Below are 21,588 nucleotides of genomic sequence, written 5' to 3' on the forward strand. Positions count from 1 at the left end.
ACTTGAAATGTTGACAGGTGATAAATTTTTGCATGATCTTTCAATCTACCTTTGTAAGGTTCGAAAAATGTTGTGCAAGTCCTATGTTGAAACGCAAAATCTGTGACTTCGGCTGACCTGTCAATCAAAATGGCGGCCATTTTGTAAGTAAGGCCAACTTTTTTTTGGGCAAGTTTGCTTTAAAATGTTCCTTAGAATGTCCCCTTTAAGAAAAAAGTTGTCTCGGAGGATCGACGGGGGAGGGGGTGCAATTACTCCTATTGTCATATGCCGGACTATCATAAAATTTACAATTTTACGTAATTTTTCAAAAAGACATGGCCGCTACTTTTTCAACATTCATTTCAACCTAAATTTTTTCATCAAGATAGCATTTTACCTGCAACTCTTGAAATTTTCCTATCAAATCCAATAGAAAATTTCACGGCCTATTATTCATTGGTGTCTGAAAAATAGTTGAAATAAAACCTTTTCCTTCACTACCCAGTACCCATGTCCCATTTGCATGATTTTCCGAGTTATAGCATGAATAAACATTTATATATTTTTTTTAATTGCGTAAAATTCTTTGTAAATTTCAAGAGATTATGGTTGGGTTGGTTCATATACCTCGTGACATGTACTGTAATTCAACAACGGACGTCTATCTCAATAAAAAAAAAAATTGGTTTATTCTAATTCGAGGTCGCTGAACTCAAATTTCGATTCCATTGCATTCCAAAAATCAGTCCAGCACCCTTATTAATCATGAAATTTACATATAAATTCACAATCGCCCTCAAAAACAGATTTTGTGTAAAAAAAACACTTCAAAAATAGTTTTTTTAATTAGGTATTTAGGTGTGAAGTAATCGAAAAATTTTAAAATTGATATGAAGATAAGAGATGAGAAAAAAAATGATTGTTTCATCAACGGTGAAGCGAATGATCGTCATTTTCAAAAAAAAAAAAAAAAAAAAAATGAATTTCAAATGTCAAGAAAGGTGTTTGCTCATTTTTCAAGAGCATCAAAATCAACAGGTATTAGGTAATAGGTAGGTACCTAAGCTACGTTATATTTCATCTACCTACATATTAGCGCCACGCACCTATGTTTGAATACGTAGGCAACTCTTCTTGCACATAACAAATATTGTATGAGCTTGGAACATATGTTCTAAGTGTATGAGCCATTGCAGGTCTAGCAAAACCATGAATAAAAAAATAAGAAAACAAAAATGAATAGTCTCGAAGGTATGGTGGCACCCTGTGTTTCCAGTTGACGTTCCTTGATCCACATGTGTTGTATGTAGAATCATCCACGATAGCAGTCGTTCGGCCACTTTCAAAATCTCAGGTACATTAGTAGGTAGGTAAAAATCTCTAGACATAAACCTAACTAAACCGGTTTATCCTCTTCACCTACCGCTGCACGAATCGCCTTCCTAGTAATTGTGGCTATTTGGCTCTCAAACCTTTCCAACTTCATTTTTCCCAATTCCAGCTCTAGCTTTGTCCAGTTATCTGTGCGCGGCTGGTTTACATTTTTTCAAACAATTTTATTTAATATTACACAGGTGAAATATTGTATACATACATACACACATTAGTATTTGATTTATCTAAAGTGCTACAGAGGGGAAGTTATACTCATACGCTATATATTGGTTCGAAGTTCGTACCGACGGATGAAACATTATCAGAACACGTAAGTATGCAATATGGATACAATTTTACGAGTAAAAAATGCAATTTTTTCGATTGTTCGCGGATTCGGTTGAACTTTCATGTAGTTTCAAACTAAAGACCATGAAATTCCCTATCAATTGATGTAAAATTTTTGTCATTTCGCGAAAAATTTACGATTTGAAGATCGAAGTTGCGCAAAGTGGTCTACAATCAACACTAAGTGACTGTTGACTGATAACAGTGATAACACAATTTGATCACTTTCCGCAACTTTGATTTTCCAGAACTTTTGAACGATAAAAGGTAGAGCTTTCGGTAGAAACTCATTTTAAAAAGGATAAAATAACGAACGTTTTGCTATACTAACATATCTATGTGTTCGTTGAAAATTTTGAGTTATTCTAGTTCAAAGTTCAATATTTACTGTCCACGGTTGGTTTTCGCAACTTCAAAGTTCTACAACTTTTAAACGGTTGCACGTAGAGCTTTCGATAAACACCCATTTTAAAGAAGATGAAATTCCGAACATTTTGCTATATTAAAATAACTGTGTGTTCACTGAAGATGTCGAGTATTTTTAGTTTAAAGTTGACATATTTAATATGAAAAAATTGGGTAATAAAAGTGTTCGTAAAATCGTCAATTTTTCGCGAAATGACAAAAATTTAACATCAATCGATAGGGAATTTCATGGTCTTTAGTTTGAAACTACATAAAAGTTCACCCGAACCCGCGAACAATCGAAAAATTGCATTTTTTTACACGTAAGATTGTATGCAATATGCATACTTACGTTCTGATAATGTTTACATCCGTTGGTTCGAACTTCGAACCAATATGGCATATGCGTATACTTCCCCTCTCTAGCACTTTAGTTCTATCTAGACCATAAAAATATTATAACGATTCGATTCTATTTCAATTTATCAATTATTCCAGGTAAATTTCGAATCAGCGAATGAAACCAGTTGTTATCATCTCATCCCTCCGTTTTCATATAGAGGTTAAAGCAACAATTCGATGGCTTTCCTTTGTCCAGTAAGGATACGACGTGGGAAAAAAAAGAAAAGTAAAACTTTTAAAACTCAATTAACAACCTATACCTAGACCTTACAAAATTAGTGATAATAACAACACTATCTTTGATTACACATTAAGGTAGCACCGGAGATGTGGAAACGAAGGAACTACGAAATAATGCCTTCACAGGCATGGGTCGAATCACTGGCAGTGCCTCAATTGAAACACTCGTCCGAGTAGGAATAGAAAAAGAAAATGGCTTATCCCCCGATAGTAAAATGGTAGTGCTACACGACTTCACTCCCTGCGTTGACGATGAACTGCAAGTAAAGAGAGGACAGGTATGGTGAAAAACTGCAATTCTAATGTGAAACTCGAATGTGTCATTAATAATTAATCTGTCTGTTTCCTATTTTAGATCGTTAATATTTTGTATCGAGAAAACGATTGGGTTTATGTTATTGCCGAAGATTCGAGATTAGAAGGATTCATTCCACATTCATATTGTACCCCGTATAATTCGCATTTAGGAGAATTAGCACTCAACAACTTGAAAAAAAAATTACCTCGGGAGCAGTTCAACAATTTGAATGAAGTAGAAGTTGATATTAGTATCGAAAATCAGCAAGGTACAAACAATATTCTGAATATTAATTAAAACGTGATTTCTGATCATTTTTTCACAACAATGTTTTTTTTTCATCTCAACCTGCAGATGGTTCGGACAACGAAAGTTTCAACAAAAAAGATAATAATCAAAATAATCAACAACCTCACATATTAAGCATAACCAGCTCACAGGCATCTTTACATAGCGCATCGTCATCACAACCGGAAATACATCCTTTCTTCAAGGTTGATATCACTTAGTTTTGGTTTCGTAATCTTCTATAGTATACAGCTACAAGCAAAAAAAGTTCAGCAGGCTCTCATTTGGCTCCAATTATACCTAGGAAGCTCAATGTTTTTCAATAGAAAGCCCTCGGCGAGTACTTGATGCGAAAAATACAGCGAAGCCCAAATTTTGAAATTAAGGGCCCCAAATTTGGGAAAAAGGGGGCTAAAATCAACATAACAAAATTTTGGAAATACACTTTCTTCCAAATTGTATTTTGAACTGAATTCCAAAATTTGAACCGATTTGGTCCCATAAAGGGGGAGATATGCCCCAAAAACCAACTTTTGGGCCCCCTCCTCTAAATTTTCGAAAAATGGACCGATTTTGCTCATTTTTGTTTTAAAATCTTCCTTATGATGACGTTTAGATACGTTATGAAACATTTTTAATTAAAAATTTTTTAGTTTCATCCTCAACAGGTTCCACACCACAGCAGACAGGCCAATAGGCCTACCGCTTATAAGGAAACGACCACGACGACGATGAAAAATTAAAAATTAAAAAAGCATTATTTTGAACAATCAATAACTTTGAACTTTAATTTCTCAGCCGAATATTTCCAATTTGCTAAGCATTTTATTTATCATCAAAATAATAGTAAACAAAAAATCCAACTTTTTGTTAAAAACATGGTTGCTAAATGCGAACCAATAAACCGGTTTCAAAATGTGATTACATGGAATTATGTTATTTTTCACTCTCTACAACTTTTCTTTCAAGCTTTTTTCAATATTCACAATTTTTGGGAAATTCGCAATAACTGGCTGCAAATTAGTGAACCGGTTTGAAAATGCAATCAGCAAAAATGAATCAATTTTTCGCGCTCTACAATGTTTGTTTCAAGTTTTTTTCTTCATCTTCAATTTTTAGGTGATTGTCAAATACTGGTTGCTAAATGCGGATCAGTGAACCGGTTTCAAAATCTGATTGAACAGAATCGTGTAATTTTTCACGCCCTACAACTTTTATCTCAAGCTTTTTTCTCGATCTCCAATTTTCAAGTAATTTTTGATAACTGGTTTCAATTTAATAAACCAGTTTCAAAATCTGATCAGCGAAAATGGTTCAATTTTTCACACTTAAAACTTTTGTTTCAAGCTTTTTTCTCTATCTCCAATTTTTAGTTGGTTGTCAAAAACTGGTTGCTAAATGCGAACCAGTGAACCGGTTTCAAAATGTGATTGAATAGAATTGTGTAATTTTTCAGACCCTACAACTTTTGTTTCAAGCTTTTCTTTCGATCTCCAATTTTTAGGTAATTTTTGATAACTGGTTTCAATTTAATAAACCAGTTTCAAAATCTGATCAGCGAAAATGGTTCAATTTTTCACACTTAAAACTTTTGTTTCAAGCTTTTTTCTCTATCTCCAATTTTTAGTTGATTGTCAAAAACTGGTTGCTAAATGCGAACCAGTGAACCGGTTTCAAAATGTGATTGAATAGAATTGTGTAATTTTTCAGACCCTACAACTTTTGTTTCAAGCTTTTCTTTCGATCTCCAATTTTTAGGTAATTTTTGATAACTGGTTTCAATTTAATAAACCAGTTTCAAAATCTGATCAGCGAAAATGGTTCAATTTTTCACACTCTACAACTTTTGTTTCAAGCTTTTTTCTCTATCTCCAATTTTTAGTTGATTGTCAAAAACTGGTTGCTAAATGCGAACCAGTGAACCGGTTTCAAAATGTGATTGAATAGAATTGTGTAATTTTTCAGACCCTACAACTTTTGTTTCAAGCTTTTCTTTCGATCTCCAATTTTTAGGTAATTTTTGATAACTGGTTTCAATTTAATAAACCAGTTTCAAAATCTGATCAGCGAAAATGGTTCAATTTTTCACACTCTACAACTTTTGTTTCAAGCTTTTTTCTCTATCTTTGATTTTTAGGTGATTGTCAAAAACTGGTTGCTAAATGTTAACCAGTGAACCGGTTTCAAAATGTGATTGAATAGAATTGTGTAATTTTTCACGCTCTACAACTTTTGTTTCAAGCTTTTTTCTCTATCTACAATTTTTGGGTATTTTTTTGTCAACTGGTTGCAAATTAATGAAAAGATTTCAAAAAATTCATATCACGTTTTTGTCTCCTTGGTGTGTAGAATACGTACATCGCGCGAATAAAAACCAGTTTGAATTTTTTGACCAAACCAGTTTTACAATTTGTGGACACCCTGTGCATGGGCTTGAAATTTTCAAGGTCACTTTTAAAAGCCCTTATTTTTCTCTACTCAATGCCGCTTCATTCATCTCGCTAACTCTTTCCACTTGGAAATAAAAGCCACCGAGCACTACTTTTGTGTCATACTGTAAATATTGTGAAGAAAATACTAGTTCAATATAAGCTCTATTTTGTGTCTTTTACGTAGGATCCCTCTGGACGATTTATTGTCCTGTATACTTTCATTGCTCGCGACGAAAATGATGTAAGCGTTGAAAGAGGAGAATTTGTAACCGTATTAAATCGAGATGATCCTGATTGGTATTGGATTATCAGGAGTGATGGTCAGGAAGGTTTTGTACCATCCGGTTTCGTATACCCAGCTGACGTATTGCAAAGTAAGTTTTGTCAGTTAGCTTAACTATGCATTCTAATTCAAAATGACTCGAGCTTTATACTTTAAAAATTATTCTGTCCTTAGATCACTTGAACCAAAGTAATCAAATTACAGCATCTACTGCCATACCTTACAACAGTAAAGTTTCCAAAATCGGAAATTCGCTGCCATTGAATAATACTGTTATTCAAAATTCTTTGAATCCTGCGGTACAATCGTGCAATCCTAATGCCCATCAAACAACCAATGTAAATGAAGAAATGCGATATCACGGAACAGAACTCGTGATGTTGTATGATTACAAGGTATAACCCATATTTCGTCTCAATTTTTGCACATTTGTCGAATTAATATGATTCAAATTCAATTACTATAATTTAAAGACTTTATTTGCTGTTTGCACAGGCACAGGCTCCTGACGATTTATCAGTAAGAAGAGGCGACTGGATTTATGCTGATTTCAATACACAAAACTTGGATGGTTGGTTATGGGCATATGCCCCTAAAACTAGGAAATGTGGTTTTATTCCAAAAGCTTACGCAAGACCTCCAGCTATGACTAGTCTCTAAAGCTGTAATTACAACTTTTAAATCAAAGCATTTTTATATTTTATATTTTTTTACTCGAAGGCTCAAAAATTGTTATTCTATATTAAACCTCGATAAGTATTTATTAAAAAAAATTTTATATGCGAATTTTTCTGCTTTTGTGTTTTACTACTGAGTAGGGAAAAAATACTAGTTAAGAAATAGTCAACAACACTGCTCAGTGCTTACTGCTTATTCAACGTCTTACTCACAAAATACGAACTCATTTACCTGAAAAATGAGTAGGCCTAGCTTAACTACTAAAAAGCCTCCTCACAGTAATAAAATAATAGACTGGTTTGCGTATGGGTGTTATGTGAATATAGTGGGTGTCTAAGCATTGTTTATCTTGTGCTGAGTTGTGCTCATGAACTATGATAATTTTGTACAGGGTGTTCCGGCTCGACAGTACCCCCTTATAACCAGTAACTGTACTACCCATTGTGAGTTGATGTATGTATGTTTGCCTACTCTCCAGGCCGCAGGGGCAAAGTTATGGACTTTGAAAAAATAACTTTTTTCGATTTCGTTCAAAATTTTTCATCATGCGTCACTCGAAACCCGTTCTAGATAGAAAGTTGCACTCGGCGGCGTTGGATCGCAAATTTTGTGTAGAATTTTTTAATGTGGTCGATGACCTTTGTGGAAGCGAAGGGGAGTCTGTACGAGTCAATATAATTGAAAAAACATGACCAAAAGTGGTCACATTTTTTAGTTTTTGTTAAATATCACAAAATTTTTTCCTCTTAAGCTATGATTTTTATTAACAACATAGGACGAGAAAAGTCCGAGCTTTTCAACGCCGCAAACCACAGCCTTCTATCTCGATTAGTTACGGAGTCATAATGTTTTAAAAGCAGCAAAAAAATCAAGCAAAAAATCAAATTTTTTTGCAATCATTGTCAGCAGCCGTTAAAATTTAATTGAGCAACTGTGGCCTAGTCGCGGGCCTTCCTCTACGTTAAAACGAATTTATAATGATTTTTTTATATTAAAAAATAATTGCAAAAAAAAATCAAAAAATTTGATTTTTTTGCTTGATTTTTTTGCTGCTTTTAAAACATCATGACTCCGTAACTAATCGAGATAGAAGGCTGTGGTTTGCGGCGTTGAAAAGCTCGGACTTTTCTCGTCTTATGTTGTTAATAAAAATCATAGCTTAAGAGGAAAAAATTTTGTGATATTTAACAAAAACTAAAAAATGTGACCACTTTTGGTCATGTTTTTTCAATTATATTGACTCGTACAGACTTCCCTTCGCTTCCACAAAGGTCATCGACCACATTAAAAAATTCTACACAAAATTTGCGATCCAACGCCGCCGAGTGCAACTTTCTATCTAGAACGGGTTTCGAGTGACGCATGACGAAAAATTTTGAACGAAATCGAAAAAAGTTATTTTTTCAAAGTCCATAACTTTGCCCCTGCGGCCTGGAGGGTAGGCAAACATACATACATCAACTCACAATGGGTAGTACAGTTACTGGTTATAAGGGGGTACTGTCGAGTCGGAACACCCTGTACAGTACAATTTTTACGAAAAGTGATTGACGAAAATGATTTATTTAAAGAAAATGTTAAATAAATATTAAAGGTGTTATAGGTTTTTGGAATCAGGAAAGTTCATTCTACAAAATTATGTGAGTTTCATTTTAAAATCTTGAATATTTAATATAGAGAAGTTAAAAAGAAAATTAGATACTTATTTTAGCAAACTAGACACATTTTTTTGAATAGTTCTTCACTCAAAGTAAGTAAACTTCCTCACCAATTTTCTTTCATCACTCCACAGAATCCAATAAGTAGTTCATTAAAAATCCTATATCAAAATCGACAATACCCAGATTAATAAATTCCAATTCGCTCGCGAACCAAATTTAGAGCTGCCAAAGTCTAAGTACATATTTTCAACTTCGAGCAAAATATGGAAAAGTTTTGATATCAATTCTATGCAAAATGAGCCGCGAACTTCTTCGAAATCGAAATAATAATAATAATAAAAAAAAAATTACGTAATACCTGTCTACTAAAAGTCTCCCAACAAAAATCGGTTTCTCTACAGCATATTGGGATTACTCTAAAAGATAGGGTACAGCAACCAACTTGGCTTTTGCATGTGGATTCTAAATCGGTTCGAAAAAAATTATAGAATATGACGCAGTAGTTCCAGAACTTACAGAAGAATCTATAAGGTTTCTCGGGTAAGTGAATCTTTTACCTTAACTGGCTTGAAATGTCGAACTGATGACAGGAGTAAATTCTGAGCTGCTCAAGTTGATCGCAACGTAAGTTTTTGGAGCAATTCCAACGTATAAGAAACTTACATTTTGGACTACTCTTTAGATAAATTCAACAGAGAACGCAAAGTCACAGCATTCACATATGAGTTTTTTTTTTTACTATAGGTATTATGATACCAGTAAATAATTTTTTTCAATTTAATAGATAAATTCGTACTGATACTGACAAATACTTAGGTAGGGATACTATCAAAATCCCTTTCAACTTCAATCGAAATGAAATCTGACTTGTTAAGAAAGAGCCGAACATATCTCAGAATCAAATTTAAAGCTGGCAAAATTTTTAAAATGTTGGTACACATATTCTCGGCAATCTCGGCAAAAATAAAAACGTATCTACCTAATTCCAGATAAAGCCGGCTCATGAAGTCCCTAACACTTGTTTCTCACTTTTGACCCTCTGAATCGTTTAATGATGGTTTTGAACTATTCTGAAGCCTCCGGTAGATTTCTTCTAAGCTCTCCAGTTTGTGAAAAAATGTGTTAATAGGGTTTAAAAAATATGAAATTCAGCATTTATAAACTCGGATTTATAACGTTTGTGCCTTGTAAGAGATGGTTCTCTCTACAATTATTTTCAACCTCCCGAGTTACAGTAGATCTGAGTTATGTAAGTGGTAAATTTCATTTCATTATTATTTGTAGAATTTTTTTCAAAAATTGAGAAATGCTAAAATCCAAGGAAGGCTTTAGAACTGCAGTTTCAAACTATCACCAATCGATTTGGGAGCTTAAATGTAAGGCACAAACACTACTTTTATTGTATGTACAACTCTGAGTAATCATTCATTACCAAATCGCAATCGACTGACAAAAATATGCCAATGGGCAAATTCCAACTCTTACAGAATAATCAACGAGGAATTTTGGGTAAGTGATATTTCCATCTTAACTGATTCAGTATGTCTAGCTCCATGCCAGAATTAAATTCTCGGCTGCTAAGGACCAGTTTATCACAAGGCCACCTTTTGGAGCAACTTTCTTACCCGATGGATCTCTTCTATATTCAATTTTGTCAATGTTTACAAGTTGTGGGACTAATTTCCAGATCAACGGAAATCAGACTTTTTTGAAAAGTAAGTACCAAGAATTTCCCCTCATTTTTCAAGGATAAAATCAGGTTCCAAAATTTTGATGGTTTAGCTTCGTAAGCCACGAGATCCTCATTTTTATTACAACTCTCAGCTTCATTTTGAAAATTGGTATGTACTGCAATAGGACTCGACGTAATTTTGAAGTTGAGCAAGCTAACGACTGTCAGAAAAAAAAACATTTCAATCATTTTGAAAAAGATAATGATCTCTATCAAAATGGGCCAAAATCTAGCGCTCAGCTCAAAAATAGGTAACGTTGATTCAACTTTGGCCCCATAACAATGGTTTCTAGCTCAAAAATTGAACTTCTTAGCATCCAAAATGACCTTTTTTCCGTGAATTTCCGTGACCCGGAAAAAACCATGCTTGCGATCGAAATGGATTAAAACGCTGGTCTGAACTCAAAAATATCGATGATTCGAATACGTTAATGAGTAAGAAAAATATGTAACATCATGTGTAGTATACTGATATAATGGATTTCAACAAGTCACATGTTCGTTGATTGCAAGTAAGATTTTACTTTTCGCTGGATTACTTCAATTTTTTCAATTTTCAACCGATTTTAGCATAGTGAATATCGTCGCATGACATACTGATACCACGTGAGTCCAAAAAGTGAAATTTTTCATATTTTCAAATTGTTAGGGTAATATCAGCACTAGGTAATTACATAAATAACATAAAAATTATGTCTTTCATTATAATTTATTTCATTTCGATAATTTACTACCTCGTGGACTTTTCCAAAATCTCACATTCTGTTAGACTTTTGAAAACTTGTTCTGACATTACGTCAGACTCGGTGGGAAAAATCACTGAAGTTATAAAATTTTTAATAATGAATATCTGTTATTTTGTCAGATTTTTTTAAAATTTGGAATAATTCTAAACATTGAGTCGACGAGCGAAAAATGTATCCATAATTTCAAAATTTCCTTGGAGAAGAGACTTCACACCCATTTTTCAAAACGACCAAAAATTTGATTTTTTTGCAAAAAGTTCAACTTTTTTGTAAAAATTGTAAAACAGGCCCATTTTTTGGCAAAATTGCCAGGAGTCTATTTTGTTCATAACCAAAATCCTCAAAAAGAACTTTTTTTCTCGTCATAATTTCACCTACTACTTTTGGCCAAAATTGCAAAAAAATCCTACTTTCACTATTGAAGTTGTAGAGAAGACTCATTTTGAGCTAAGGGGGTCTCGAAAACAGAATACAAATCAAAATTTGATTTTTTTTTACGAAACGTTCTCAGATAGGTTTTAAATTTTTCTCAACAGATCGTCTGGATTTTTTTTTTTCAAATCTAAATAATCTCATTCCAGGGCGTATCAAGGTTCAAGGTTCTGTTCTTTTGTTTCCAAATTTGCCCAAGTTGAAAAGTGTCATTTTTTTGAAAAAGTTGTCAAAGAGTATCCATTTTATTCGAAATTATCAACAAGTGATCATCTTGGTAAAATTCTCAAAAAGAGTCAATTTTTGCCAAAATTGTCAAACATTCCTGTTCTTGTCAATGGTTGGCCAAAAAAATCCTGTTTTTGCCAAAATTGTCAAAAAATTCTCGTTTTTTGACAACATTGTCAGAGAGTGTCAATTTTTGGTGAATCGATGAAAATTTGAAATCTTCCATCAAAATTCTCAGGAAGTAGGTTCTTGTCAAAGTAGTCAAATGGTCGTAATTCGTAATTTTTGCCAAAATTGCTAAGAGACTTGTGTTTTGTTTGCCAAAACATCCAAAAGAAATAATTTTTGTCTTGCCAGTCTAAAAGTTCCTCTTTTTGTTTTGAAATTTTCCGAAGTAATTAATAAGTTTTTTTTTTTACAAAATTGCTTGAAAGATTATTTTGTAAAATTTCATTTCCCCTCCCTCATCCCACCACGAAAAAAATTTTCATAAGAAATTTGTCAGAACATTGAATTTTAAAAAATTGAAAAAAATCATTTGAAAAATCAAACAAATCCTCCATTCCATTCATTAAAAATACTTCGTGAATGCATCCATTCAATATTATGGCACATTAGAACTGACATTAAAATGAAAATGAAAATTAAACTCGCGATATTTTTTTGAGTAGGTATCGTTCGATACTATTTTGTATTTACCTACGCGTTCCATATCAATTAATATGTATTTTATTACGAATTTCTGGCCTCAAGCCACGTTCTTCCTCAAAAATAATTTTAGTTATGTGGAGGTTGGCTCTATTGGCTCTGGCTGTGTGTTTATAACCTGCAACGTTTTACACCAACATTAAGAGAAAAAAGAAACCAACTTTGAAACCGTGATGTGTAATTTTATAACTTTTCATAGCTGCAATTGAAATTTCGAAAAATTAATCTTGAAAATAAATTAAATATTTTCTCTCAGGTACCTACTACCTACCTAATGCTTCGAAAGCTATTGATTGTTCTTAAAGCTCTTTCAATGATGCACATTGCACATATGTACATACTATCTTCATCGATGTACCTATATTACTCTTCTGTTTTAGATCGTTGTTAACTTCGTCTAAAAATATAACTTTCTTCTCTTTCGTCGAATGCTCTTATTACACCAAGTCATTCGCTTCATCTCTGTTTCTGTTTTTTTTTCTCAACCAGAACGCATGCGTTATACTCGTAGTCTGCACAACACTAGTCCAATATAAGACTTGTAATTACATACGTATATTTTTAAACACACTTCATTCATATGTAATTTCAACTAGCTCGTTTCAAAGATAAGAATTTTAAAATCAACTACAGCCCACGAAGCAGGGGGGTATCATTATTCCACCAAGAACTCGTGAGTCACAAAAAACAAAATTTTACGCAGCGTTGTTGTTGTAGCCTAATAAAGTGATCTGTGTTGATAAATTTACATCTCATCAAAATTAAAAATGGTAAGTTTTTGTTACAATTTTTTAATAAAAATTAAGGTAGAAATTAATTGACAAAATTTTATTTTTAAATGCAAATCAAATTTATAAAAAAATGAACTCTGAAACATATTATTTGCTTAATTTATTTTTTATTAAAAATTTTCGTTTGTACAACTGTCCTTATGACGTTTTTAATATAATTTTAAAAAAATCAATTTCCAGGAGGATCTCCCGCCAGAACAAATTTCAGGTATGTGATTTTTTTTTCGTTTGTATATATGTATTATACAATTTATACATCTACCAGGGTGTCTAACAAAATTTCAAAATGGAAAAAAAGGACTTGAAAAATGACTTTCAGCAGGTCATTTTTCGAGCACTTATGGAATTTTGAGAGGGGGGGGGTTCAAAATTTGTTTCAAGGTTAGAGGTTCAAAATTTATATTCAAAGTTTTTAGCCAAAGAAATTTTAGCAGGACTTTTAACAGGACAGTTTTTTAACACTTAGGATTTTTCAAGAGAGGGAGGAAGTGGGTGAGATTTCTCCCGATGTTTTTTTGTGTAACAAGTTAGGTAGGTACCTATATTTTGCTACAAAATCTCAAAATTTAAATGATGATTCAACGCCCCAATTCAAAAAAAAAAAAGAAAAAAAATTCATACTTGAAAAAGAAAAGCAAACAAACCCGAGTGAAGTAAGGCTAAAAGTTCTCGAAATTTCATGTTTTGCTGAGAAGTAAAAAAAAATCTGTAAGGAAGGAGGAGTTTATTTTTCTGATTCTAACTTTGAACTATTCTTGAATTTGAACAATTAGTCACTCATTTGGAAAAAGAAGAGCAAGTAGCCCAAGCGAAGCGAGTGCAGAAGATCACAAAAATGTGTGATTCAAGTTCTAAAAAAGTCGACAAATGGGCCCTTTTCTATAAGTTCAAAATTCCGGAAAAAAGGGGAAAAAATTGAAAATTTGAAAAAGTCATTTTGAAAAAAAAAGGACTTTTGGATAAAATTGTTGAAGAAAAGGACTTTTGAAGGATAAAAAGGAGTGTTAGACACACTGCCTACTTGACCGAAGTAATGAAACGTTTCGTGTATAAAAAAAAATATCAGCAGGCTCATATATCAAGTTTTTAGCAGCTTTTTAATCAACTCTAATTTACTGGAACAAAAAATAAAAATGATTCATGCTACACTTTTTTTATTTTTAAAACTTTCTTGCCTCGTTGAAACTCTTACTTTGATGGAATGAACACGAGAGTAGTAATTTGCAACCAGAAATTCAATCAATGTAGATATCTTAGCTGGTTAATAAATGATATTTAATTGGGTTTTATTATTTTGTCGAAAAAGGAGTATATATTGGAATCTTTGTCGTAAACATTCGATTTCTGAGGTTCTTGACTTGAACAATATACTTGAAAATTTGCCCATAATTTTTTTCGTCAAATGCTGCCAAAAATTTGAGACAAACGCGAGTAATTTTAGATAACGTAAAAAGGTACCTATTAAACTAGCCATGATTTATACTTGTAACTTTTTTCCAATTTTCGAGTGACTCCACTTCATCAGATTGGTGCGGCTATCCTCGTATATGGATTTAAAGTTGATGAGACCCTATATTTCTGCTGAGATTGAGTAATGCGACTCGAATGTCGGAATCAAAATAATGAAAATGAAGTATTAAAAATATTCAACTGCAAATGTGTACAAATTTATACGGTTTCCTTGAATTTTTGGGATCAAAATACCTGTATCAGGGACAAATGTGTAATCTACTTACTTGGTGGCTTCAAAAGCTTCAACCTATGATACCTTGTCTTATCGATACATATGTACCTATTTTATTTTGACGTTCGCCTGTTTCAACACCTTATTATGTACCTACACACCTACTTTTAATTTTAACATACAATATGTAGTTATTAATTTACCTTCTTCCCAAGTTTGAAGAGTTCTTTTATTTCTTATTTTGACGTCTTGTTTTTTGTTACACATTAATAATCTGTTACGTTTCAGTATTACGCAAAGCATTCGATGCTTTCGACAGAGAACGGTCAGGAAGTATTCCAACTGACATGGTAGCTGATATTTTACGTTTAATGGGTCAACCTTTCAATAAGAAAATTCTTGATGAACTTATTGAAGAAGTAGATGCCGACAGTAAGTTTTGACTTTTTTATCACGTGATAATTACTTTTGAAAAAAGAAGAATTTTCGGGGGAGGGGGGCAATTAATAACTCTCTTTGACGCTCGCAATATACGATCAATAGTGCGTCTATTTATTACTAAAAATAGACTGTTTTTGATGTTTATGCATTTCTTCGAAAACATTCTGCCTTGCCTCGCTCAGACGCAACGCTTAACTACTCATTGGATCTATTCAAAATTTGGATCATAAGTTATTCTGATACATACGAGTACATACTTATTAAGGTGTTCCTTATTTGTATGGTGAAACAATTTTTTTCGTTCCCACCCCCTTAAAACATGACCTTGGGTGAGAAAATGATACCCTGAAAATTTCAGCCCCCTAGGTGAAAAAAAAGTCGTGCTGGTGGCCCCCCCCAATTTTCCCATGTATGAAAAAATCGAAGTATCAGGCAAAATTTTTAAAATTGTGAACATTCTAGTTCTAACACCTCAGTTAAGTCCCTACTTACCTACGTAAAATCAACCTATATACCAATTTTAGCTCCCTATCTCCACCTAAGACTAACCAGTGGAGGGGAGAGCTCAGATTTACGCCTACATGCTAGTGAAAAAATATTTAATGACGCCCTAAATTGTTGTCGGGTTTCACGAGAAAAACTTCTTCAATCACATTAGTAAAAATGAGTCGTGCTAGGGAGCACGCCTGTCCCCCCCCCCCATTAGAAAAATTGAAATTTTTACTTTTTTTTCACATCATAATCCTTGGATTTGGTCCATTTTCATTAGGTAGAAATACTATAAAATATTTTATGACCTGTCTGCATGATGAGAAGGTGGAACTTGTCTATGTCTCCTTCCCCAGAAAATGGAAAATAATGAATATTATTACATTTTTTTCTTCCATATTCTAATCCTTGGATTTGGTCGATCTTCATCAGAAAAGCACTAACTATGTCAGACTTTTAAAAACTTGTAGAAAAAGAACAAATTTCTGAATTTTGACTTTGAGAAACATTGAAGTGGACGTTTTGTAATAAAATTAACTTATGTCAAATTTTCACAGAAGACTTATCGAAGTTCTGATATTTTGTAATGTAAGACCTGAGAACTTGGAAAAAATCGTCAAGAATCCCTATCAATGAGATTTAATTTTCAAGTTTAAAGCAAAAAAAAAAACATATCCATGACTTGAAACTATCTTTGAAGAGGAGACTTTACCTCCATTCCAAAAAAAAAAAATTAAATCAACTTGTGGATCTCTAACATATGTAGGTGGTGACTGAGAGAAGGTTTTTCTGGAAAAAAGAATTATCTAGAAGCATTCTGCTCAGAGATGAAAATTTTTCACCTAATTACGAGTACCTATAGACATCAGTTTTCATCTTTCTCAATATTCTTCAATTTTGGGTGTCTCATAAAAATAGACCACCATCATTTGGAGGACAAAAGGATGCGTTTCTTGAAAAAGTGGTTATCTAAAAGTACTCTGCTCAGAAATGAAACATTATCAAAAAAATGTGTATAGATATAAATTTTTCATTTTTTTGTTGATTTTTTTCAACTTGGAGGGGCTTTAAAGGTAACCAACATGATTTGGGAGACCGGGGGGGGGGAGTTTTGTTGTGAAAAAGTGCTTATTCAGAGAGATTCTGCACATAAATACAAAATTTTCAAAACATTTCTGCAGACATCAATTTATAATATTTTTTTCATTTTTCCCAAATTTGAGGGGCTCCATGCAAGAGAGCCAAAATCATTTGGGGGTCCAACAATGGTTTTTTCTTGAAAAGGGGGTTATGTAGAACAATTCTAATGTGGAAATTAGATATTTTCATCAAATTTTTCATAACTTTGATTTACCTATTATTATTTTTTGTGATTTTTTCAACTTTGAGGGGCTCCTTACTAGGGGGCCAATATAGTTTGAAAGACCGGAGGAATTTTTTTCCTAAAAAGGGGATTATTTAGAAACATTCTGGCGCAGAAACAAAAAATTTTGATGAATAGGACTTTTTTTGATTTTTTTGATTTATTCCCAGTTAGGGGGCTACCAGCACCATTTTTTTTTACAGATAGGGGAAAAAAATATGGAATTATTTTCTCACCTGAGGTCATGTTTGGGGGGGGCGAGAGCTACAAAATTCCAACTTTTCAAAATAAGGAACACCCTAATACTTATTTTGTTACAGAATCTGGAAGATTGGAATTTGACGAATTCGTAACTTTGGCCGCCAAATTCATTGTAGAAGAAGATGATGAAGCTATGCAAAAAGAATTACGAGAAGCGTTCAGATTGTATGACAAAGAAGGTACTCATACTCGTACCTACCTACCTGTGAATTTGTATAATTACTTGAAAACAAATTCGATCATTTTTCATTTTAATTTTGAAATTATAATTTAAAATCCATGTTTCAAATTTTTCTCACAGGTAACGGATACATTCCAACCACGTGTTTAAAAGAAATTTTAAGGGAGTTGGACGATCAATTAACAAATGAAGAATTAGACATGATGATCGATGAAATTGATTCCGATGGATCAGGAACTGTTGATTTTGATGGTAAGTTGATTCAGAAGTGATAACAGATCCTAAAATTTTAAAAAGTCAATTCTATAATATTGTGTATGCAAATGCGTGCTACAAATGTTTCAGAATTCATGGAAATGATGACTGGAGAGTAAAATTTAAATTTTCTTACAACGTTTCGAATTTTCAAGACAGATCTGTGGAATATGTATGAACCATCTATATTCTTTATGTATAGAGCGTGTGGGCAAAGTTATTTCATAATATTTTTGCATAATATCTTGTTTCAGTATTTTGGTTACCCGCTAATTTTCTGTATTTATTCGTTTCACAATATACATTCAAAATAAGTTCTTATTTGATGGACTTTTTCTTAATTTTTTTGTGTTTAATTTAGAAATGAAGGAAACTATTGTGAGGTTCATTATCATTGAAGAATATGTCGCACCTCGGGAGTAATAAGGTCACATCTCAAAAAAGTGAAATTTTACAGGAGAGTGATTTTCTTTTTTTTTAAAACTTGATTCATTATTTTCATCAACTTATAATCAATTGTGAGGAATGAATAGCATGTCATTTTGAAGATTGGGTATCCTACCTTCATTTAGCATAAGAATATTTTGAAAAATAAACTCTTAAAGAGGAAATATTTCAATGTTTGGAAAACATTTTGAGTTATAACCTTTCATAAAAAGTGATCTGGAGGCAGAAAAAAGCGTCCAAAAAAAATTTCATGATAACAAAGTTGTAGAGAATTAAATTTCCAATCGACATAACGTCGTTAGTTTTTTTCTAGAGTGCTTAGTTTTTGAGTTTTTCTCAAAAAACTAAAATTTCAATATATATGCAAATTAATTTTCCTGAAAAATGTTCTATTTTAAAATTTTTTTGTTTTGGAACAAACCTACCAAAAATACACTCCTTGTGATTATTTTACATCTTAAAAACGTTCAAAACTATCGAAACTGTTTTCTGACACTTTGTATGTGCGAATTTTACTCAAAGAAAGAGGAGTTTTTTGAGATGTGACCTTATAACTCCAAACAACTTGCAATGTTGTAGAAATTTTGAGTTAGGCCCTTTGCATTTTTTACATGATCTAAGCAGCATACCCGACTCAAAGTGTTATTTTTGGTTGCAGGGGGTCATGCAAACCCCAAAAATGCAAAAACATCAAAATCGATTTTTTTTGAGATGTGACCTTATTACTCCCGAGGTGCGATGTGTGCAAAAATGAAAAATTCGCTAAAATTGTGGAAATTGAATTAAACATTGTAAAATAATTTGTTTCAAATTGTAAAAAATTATGAAATGGTCACAAAAATAGTATGAAATTTTTCTGTTGAAATGTTACGAATTTTGTTCAAATGAAACAAAATGGCATGAAAATCAAGAATCAGAAAAAATTCAGAAAACTTTGTCAAAATATACAAAAATTGTGTAGTTTGTTAATTGTGTATAAATACTAGGGAGCTCAGGGAGCTTCGCTCGCCGCTTACTCGTTCTTCGAGCTTTGCTCTCGGAACTCACTTTCTGAGAATTGTCCCCAAACCCAGTTCCTAGTACTCAGTTTTTACCGAACAAAACAAGCCATCAGCTATTCGCTGATTGCAAGATAGTTTTTGCATTTCCTTTCACTTCACCTTATTGGTTGGTTGTTTCATTGTTTGCTAAACTGGATTTTAAATTTGAACTTGAAGCTGATTTTTCATTTCTTGAATAACAAAATTTAACGAAATGAAAAATTCAATAATTTTTCACGTAACATCGACACGAAGAAACTTGAATAAAATTAATGAAATCATGGAACATTAATATCACAGATTTCCGATGACGTTCATGTTAGACCTTGGAAAGAACGCATTCGTTGACAAACCTGCGCTGTGGCGAGACAATTGGCATAAATTGGCCTGCAGCCTGCACCCTGCACCTCACATATGAAACCATCGATTTTGCAATGATTTATGGAAACATGTATAATTGTTTACAAATGATGACGAATCCGTTGAACAGCACAAAGAATGACAATAATCACAACGTACATTTTTGATCCAAATCGCATTATAGTAAGTTTGAAATACTCAAATCCACGCAACCAACAAAATACCCACTTAATTTAAAAACAATAGAACAAAAAATACAAACTACGAAAAACCAGGAGAAAAAAATTTCTACTCACCACGCCATTAACAAATCCCATCAATACGCAGGGCAATATAGCGGTGGATCCCGTTTGAGCTGTGATTATTGTAAGATTTTTCGTCACAAAAATCGACGAACTGGAAGACAAACAATCTTTGGTAGGAGGTTTTTTATGTCTGTGCCTTATGACGTGACTGTTCTCGCATCGTATCGCGTATTCGTCTCCTTTGAGTGATCTCTGTTTTTCTGTAACACAAAAGATATAGAGCTCTTCATTAGAACGAGGCCTCGCTTTGAGCGGTTTACGCGGTTTTTAAAAGGAATATAATATAACCAGTGGTCAATATATCAACGAAAAAGACCCAAGATACTGGTCAGGCAGAAAGCCAGAATAAACAGTGAAAATACAAAGACAAAGCTATAATATATTGTATGTTTGGAGTAAGAATAAAAAAACGCATCAAAAGCTTACAGTTGATGCCTTTGATCGAAGATAGTGGGCTTGTGATAAGAAAATATTCTTTGTATGGTTTTATTTATTAAGTTGGATACTTTTGTCGTTTCGTAGAAGTGATTTATTGTTTGGGATGACAATATATTATAAAATCGATCATTTGAGGTCAAAAATTAACTACAAGCATCCCTTGAAAATATTTCATATGCCTAATACAATTGATAAGTCATAATTTTCATCTTTTTTTCCCCATCAAGGACAATCATTTTTTTATTTCTTCAGCGAGCAAATTATAGAAATCCTTGAAAGAACAAACTCATCTACACATGTACTGTATTTGAAGGATTCGTTTTCGTATGAAAAAATAAACACTCAGCCGAAGAAACAATCGATCCAAATGAGGAAATAACAAGTAGGTATCCTTCCTCCGACCTGGATACATTTTACCCTCATCAGTCATCACATCCTATTTGCTTCTTGCGACTTGTAGGTAGAATTGAAAACCTTGATCCATATTTAAAACATTTGTTCTGATAATAAGAGGACCTCTATTCACCTCCCCTAGTCCTAAGCTTCATAATCTTCGTTTCATAACAATAAGTTTATTAGCGAATTTTTTGTTGTTTTATAATGAAAAGCATTTGCAGGTGAAATCAAAACGAACTCGTTTAATACTTAGCGTCAAACGAGAACGTAGTAAATGTAAATTTCCATTTTCTTGCTTTTACTATTAAAAAGTAATTCGAAGTTGTAATTATGATTCAACTTCGAGAGCAAAGTTGGCAAAAAATATTACGCCGTGGAAAGAATAAAACCTTTGTTTCGAGTCCACCTTTATGGAGGGAAACGAGAAAAGTTCAATCGATAGATTTTTTTATGGGTATCGAACGAATTCGCAGAAATGGCTAAAAATATGTATTTAAATGAATACCGCCAGACAACAAATGATGATGAAGTAGTATTTATACCTGATTTGAAACATGATCAAGTAGTAAGTGGCTATTTGACTCAGTAAAATCAATTTTCAACCCTTTGGAGGGTCTCTACGTTCCTACAAATTGTTTTGATGAAGAGTGTAATAAAGTACCCTGTCCAATTGACCCAATCACAAAAAATTTAAGCTTCTGAAAAAAAATCACTTCGGAAAATGAAAGTTTTGAAAAAGCTCAAATCCTAAATTTCCAATAAAACAAATGAATTGGGAATTTTTTTTCGAAAATAATTTAACAACACGAGTAAAAAATATGAGTCAGAAGCGCTTTATGAAATTTTTTTAAAAAAAACTAATAAGAAAAAAATCGTAATAACGATATTAAAAATGGTCAT

The 21,588-nt window shown here is 32.8% G+C and overlaps 3 protein-coding genes across 6 annotated transcripts in view; 2 read left to right on the plus strand and 1 right to left on the minus strand.

The window, feature by feature from the left end:
- The window catches only part of LOC135840635 (limbic system-associated membrane protein-like), a 390,872-nt gene extending 370,150 nt beyond the window's left edge, over window positions 1-20,722 (minus strand). The window contains exons 1-2 of the mRNA XM_065357259.1: window positions 20,710-20,722; window positions 19,846-20,054 (exon numbers count right to left, since the gene is read on the minus strand). Coding sequence (XP_065213331.1) covers window positions 19,846-20,054; window positions 20,710-20,722 — 222 coding nt within the window. The remainder of the gene's footprint in view (window positions 1-19,845; window positions 20,055-20,709) is intronic.
- Window positions 1,258-6,838, plus strand: LOC135841950 (SH3 domain-containing protein Dlish-like). Of its 4 annotated transcripts, none has more exons than XM_065359184.1 (8): window positions 1,258-1,348; window positions 2,608-2,737; window positions 2,827-3,029; window positions 3,107-3,317; window positions 3,404-3,543; window positions 5,954-6,143; window positions 6,227-6,447; window positions 6,548-6,838. In XM_065359184.1, exons 2-8 carry the CDS (start codon window positions 2,689-2,691, stop codon window positions 6,710-6,712), a joined length of 1,179 nt encoding a protein of 392 aa, XP_065215256.1. In that variant the 5' UTR covers window positions 1,258-1,348; window positions 2,608-2,688; the 3' UTR covers window positions 6,713-6,838. The 4 variants fall into 4 exon arrangements, with proteins under 4 accessions (XP_065215256.1, XP_065215253.1, XP_065215254.1 ...); XM_065359181.1 differs by lacking the exon at window positions 1,258-1,348 and adding an exon at window positions 1,409-1,556; XM_065359182.1 differs by lacking the exon at window positions 1,258-1,348 and adding an exon at window positions 1,437-1,566.
- Window positions 12,793-18,023, plus strand: LOC135841951 (troponin C, isoallergen Bla g 6.0301). Its single transcript, XM_065359186.1, has 6 exons — window positions 12,793-13,007; window positions 13,209-13,236; window positions 15,001-15,144; window positions 17,326-17,445; window positions 17,568-17,699; window positions 17,793-18,023. The coding sequence occupies exons 1-6, from the start codon at window positions 13,005-13,007 to the stop codon at window positions 17,819-17,821; spliced, it is 456 nt and encodes a 151-aa protein (XP_065215258.1). The 5' UTR covers window positions 12,793-13,004; the 3' UTR covers window positions 17,822-18,023.
- Window positions 20,723-21,588: the final 866 nt, after the last annotated feature.

Source organism: Planococcus citri, chromosome 3 (genome assembly GCF_950023065.1).
Source record: "Planococcus citri chromosome 3, ihPlaCitr1.1, whole genome shotgun sequence".
NCBI lineage: Eukaryota > Metazoa > Arthropoda > Insecta > Hemiptera > Pseudococcidae > Planococcus > Planococcus citri.

What these genes read in the sequence shown, in the direction of transcription:
- LOC135841951 (XM_065359186.1), top strand. An exon ending in TGAAGAAGTAGATGCCGACA is followed by an intron (nt 15,145 to 17,325) that starts GTAAGTTTTGAC and finishes ATTTTGTTACAG; the next exon opens with AATCTGGAAGATTGGAATTT. An exon ending in AGGAACTGTTGATTTTGATG is followed by an intron (nt 17,700 to 17,792) that starts GTAAGTTGATTC and finishes CAAATGTTTCAG; the next exon opens with AATTCATGGAAATGATGACT.
- LOC135841950 (XM_065359184.1), top strand. Translation starts at nt 2,689, where the DNA reads ATGGCTTTCCTTTGTCCAGTAAGGATACGACGTGGGAAAAAAAAGAAA. An exon ending in ACGTGGGAAAAAAAAGAAAA is followed by an intron (nt 2,738 to 2,826) that starts GTAAAACTTTTA and finishes TTACACATTAAG; the next exon opens with GTAGCACCGGAGATGTGGAA. An exon ending in CCCAGCTGACGTATTGCAAA is followed by an intron (nt 6,144 to 6,226) that starts GTAAGTTTTGTC and finishes TTCTGTCCTTAG; the next exon opens with ATCACTTGAACCAAAGTAAT.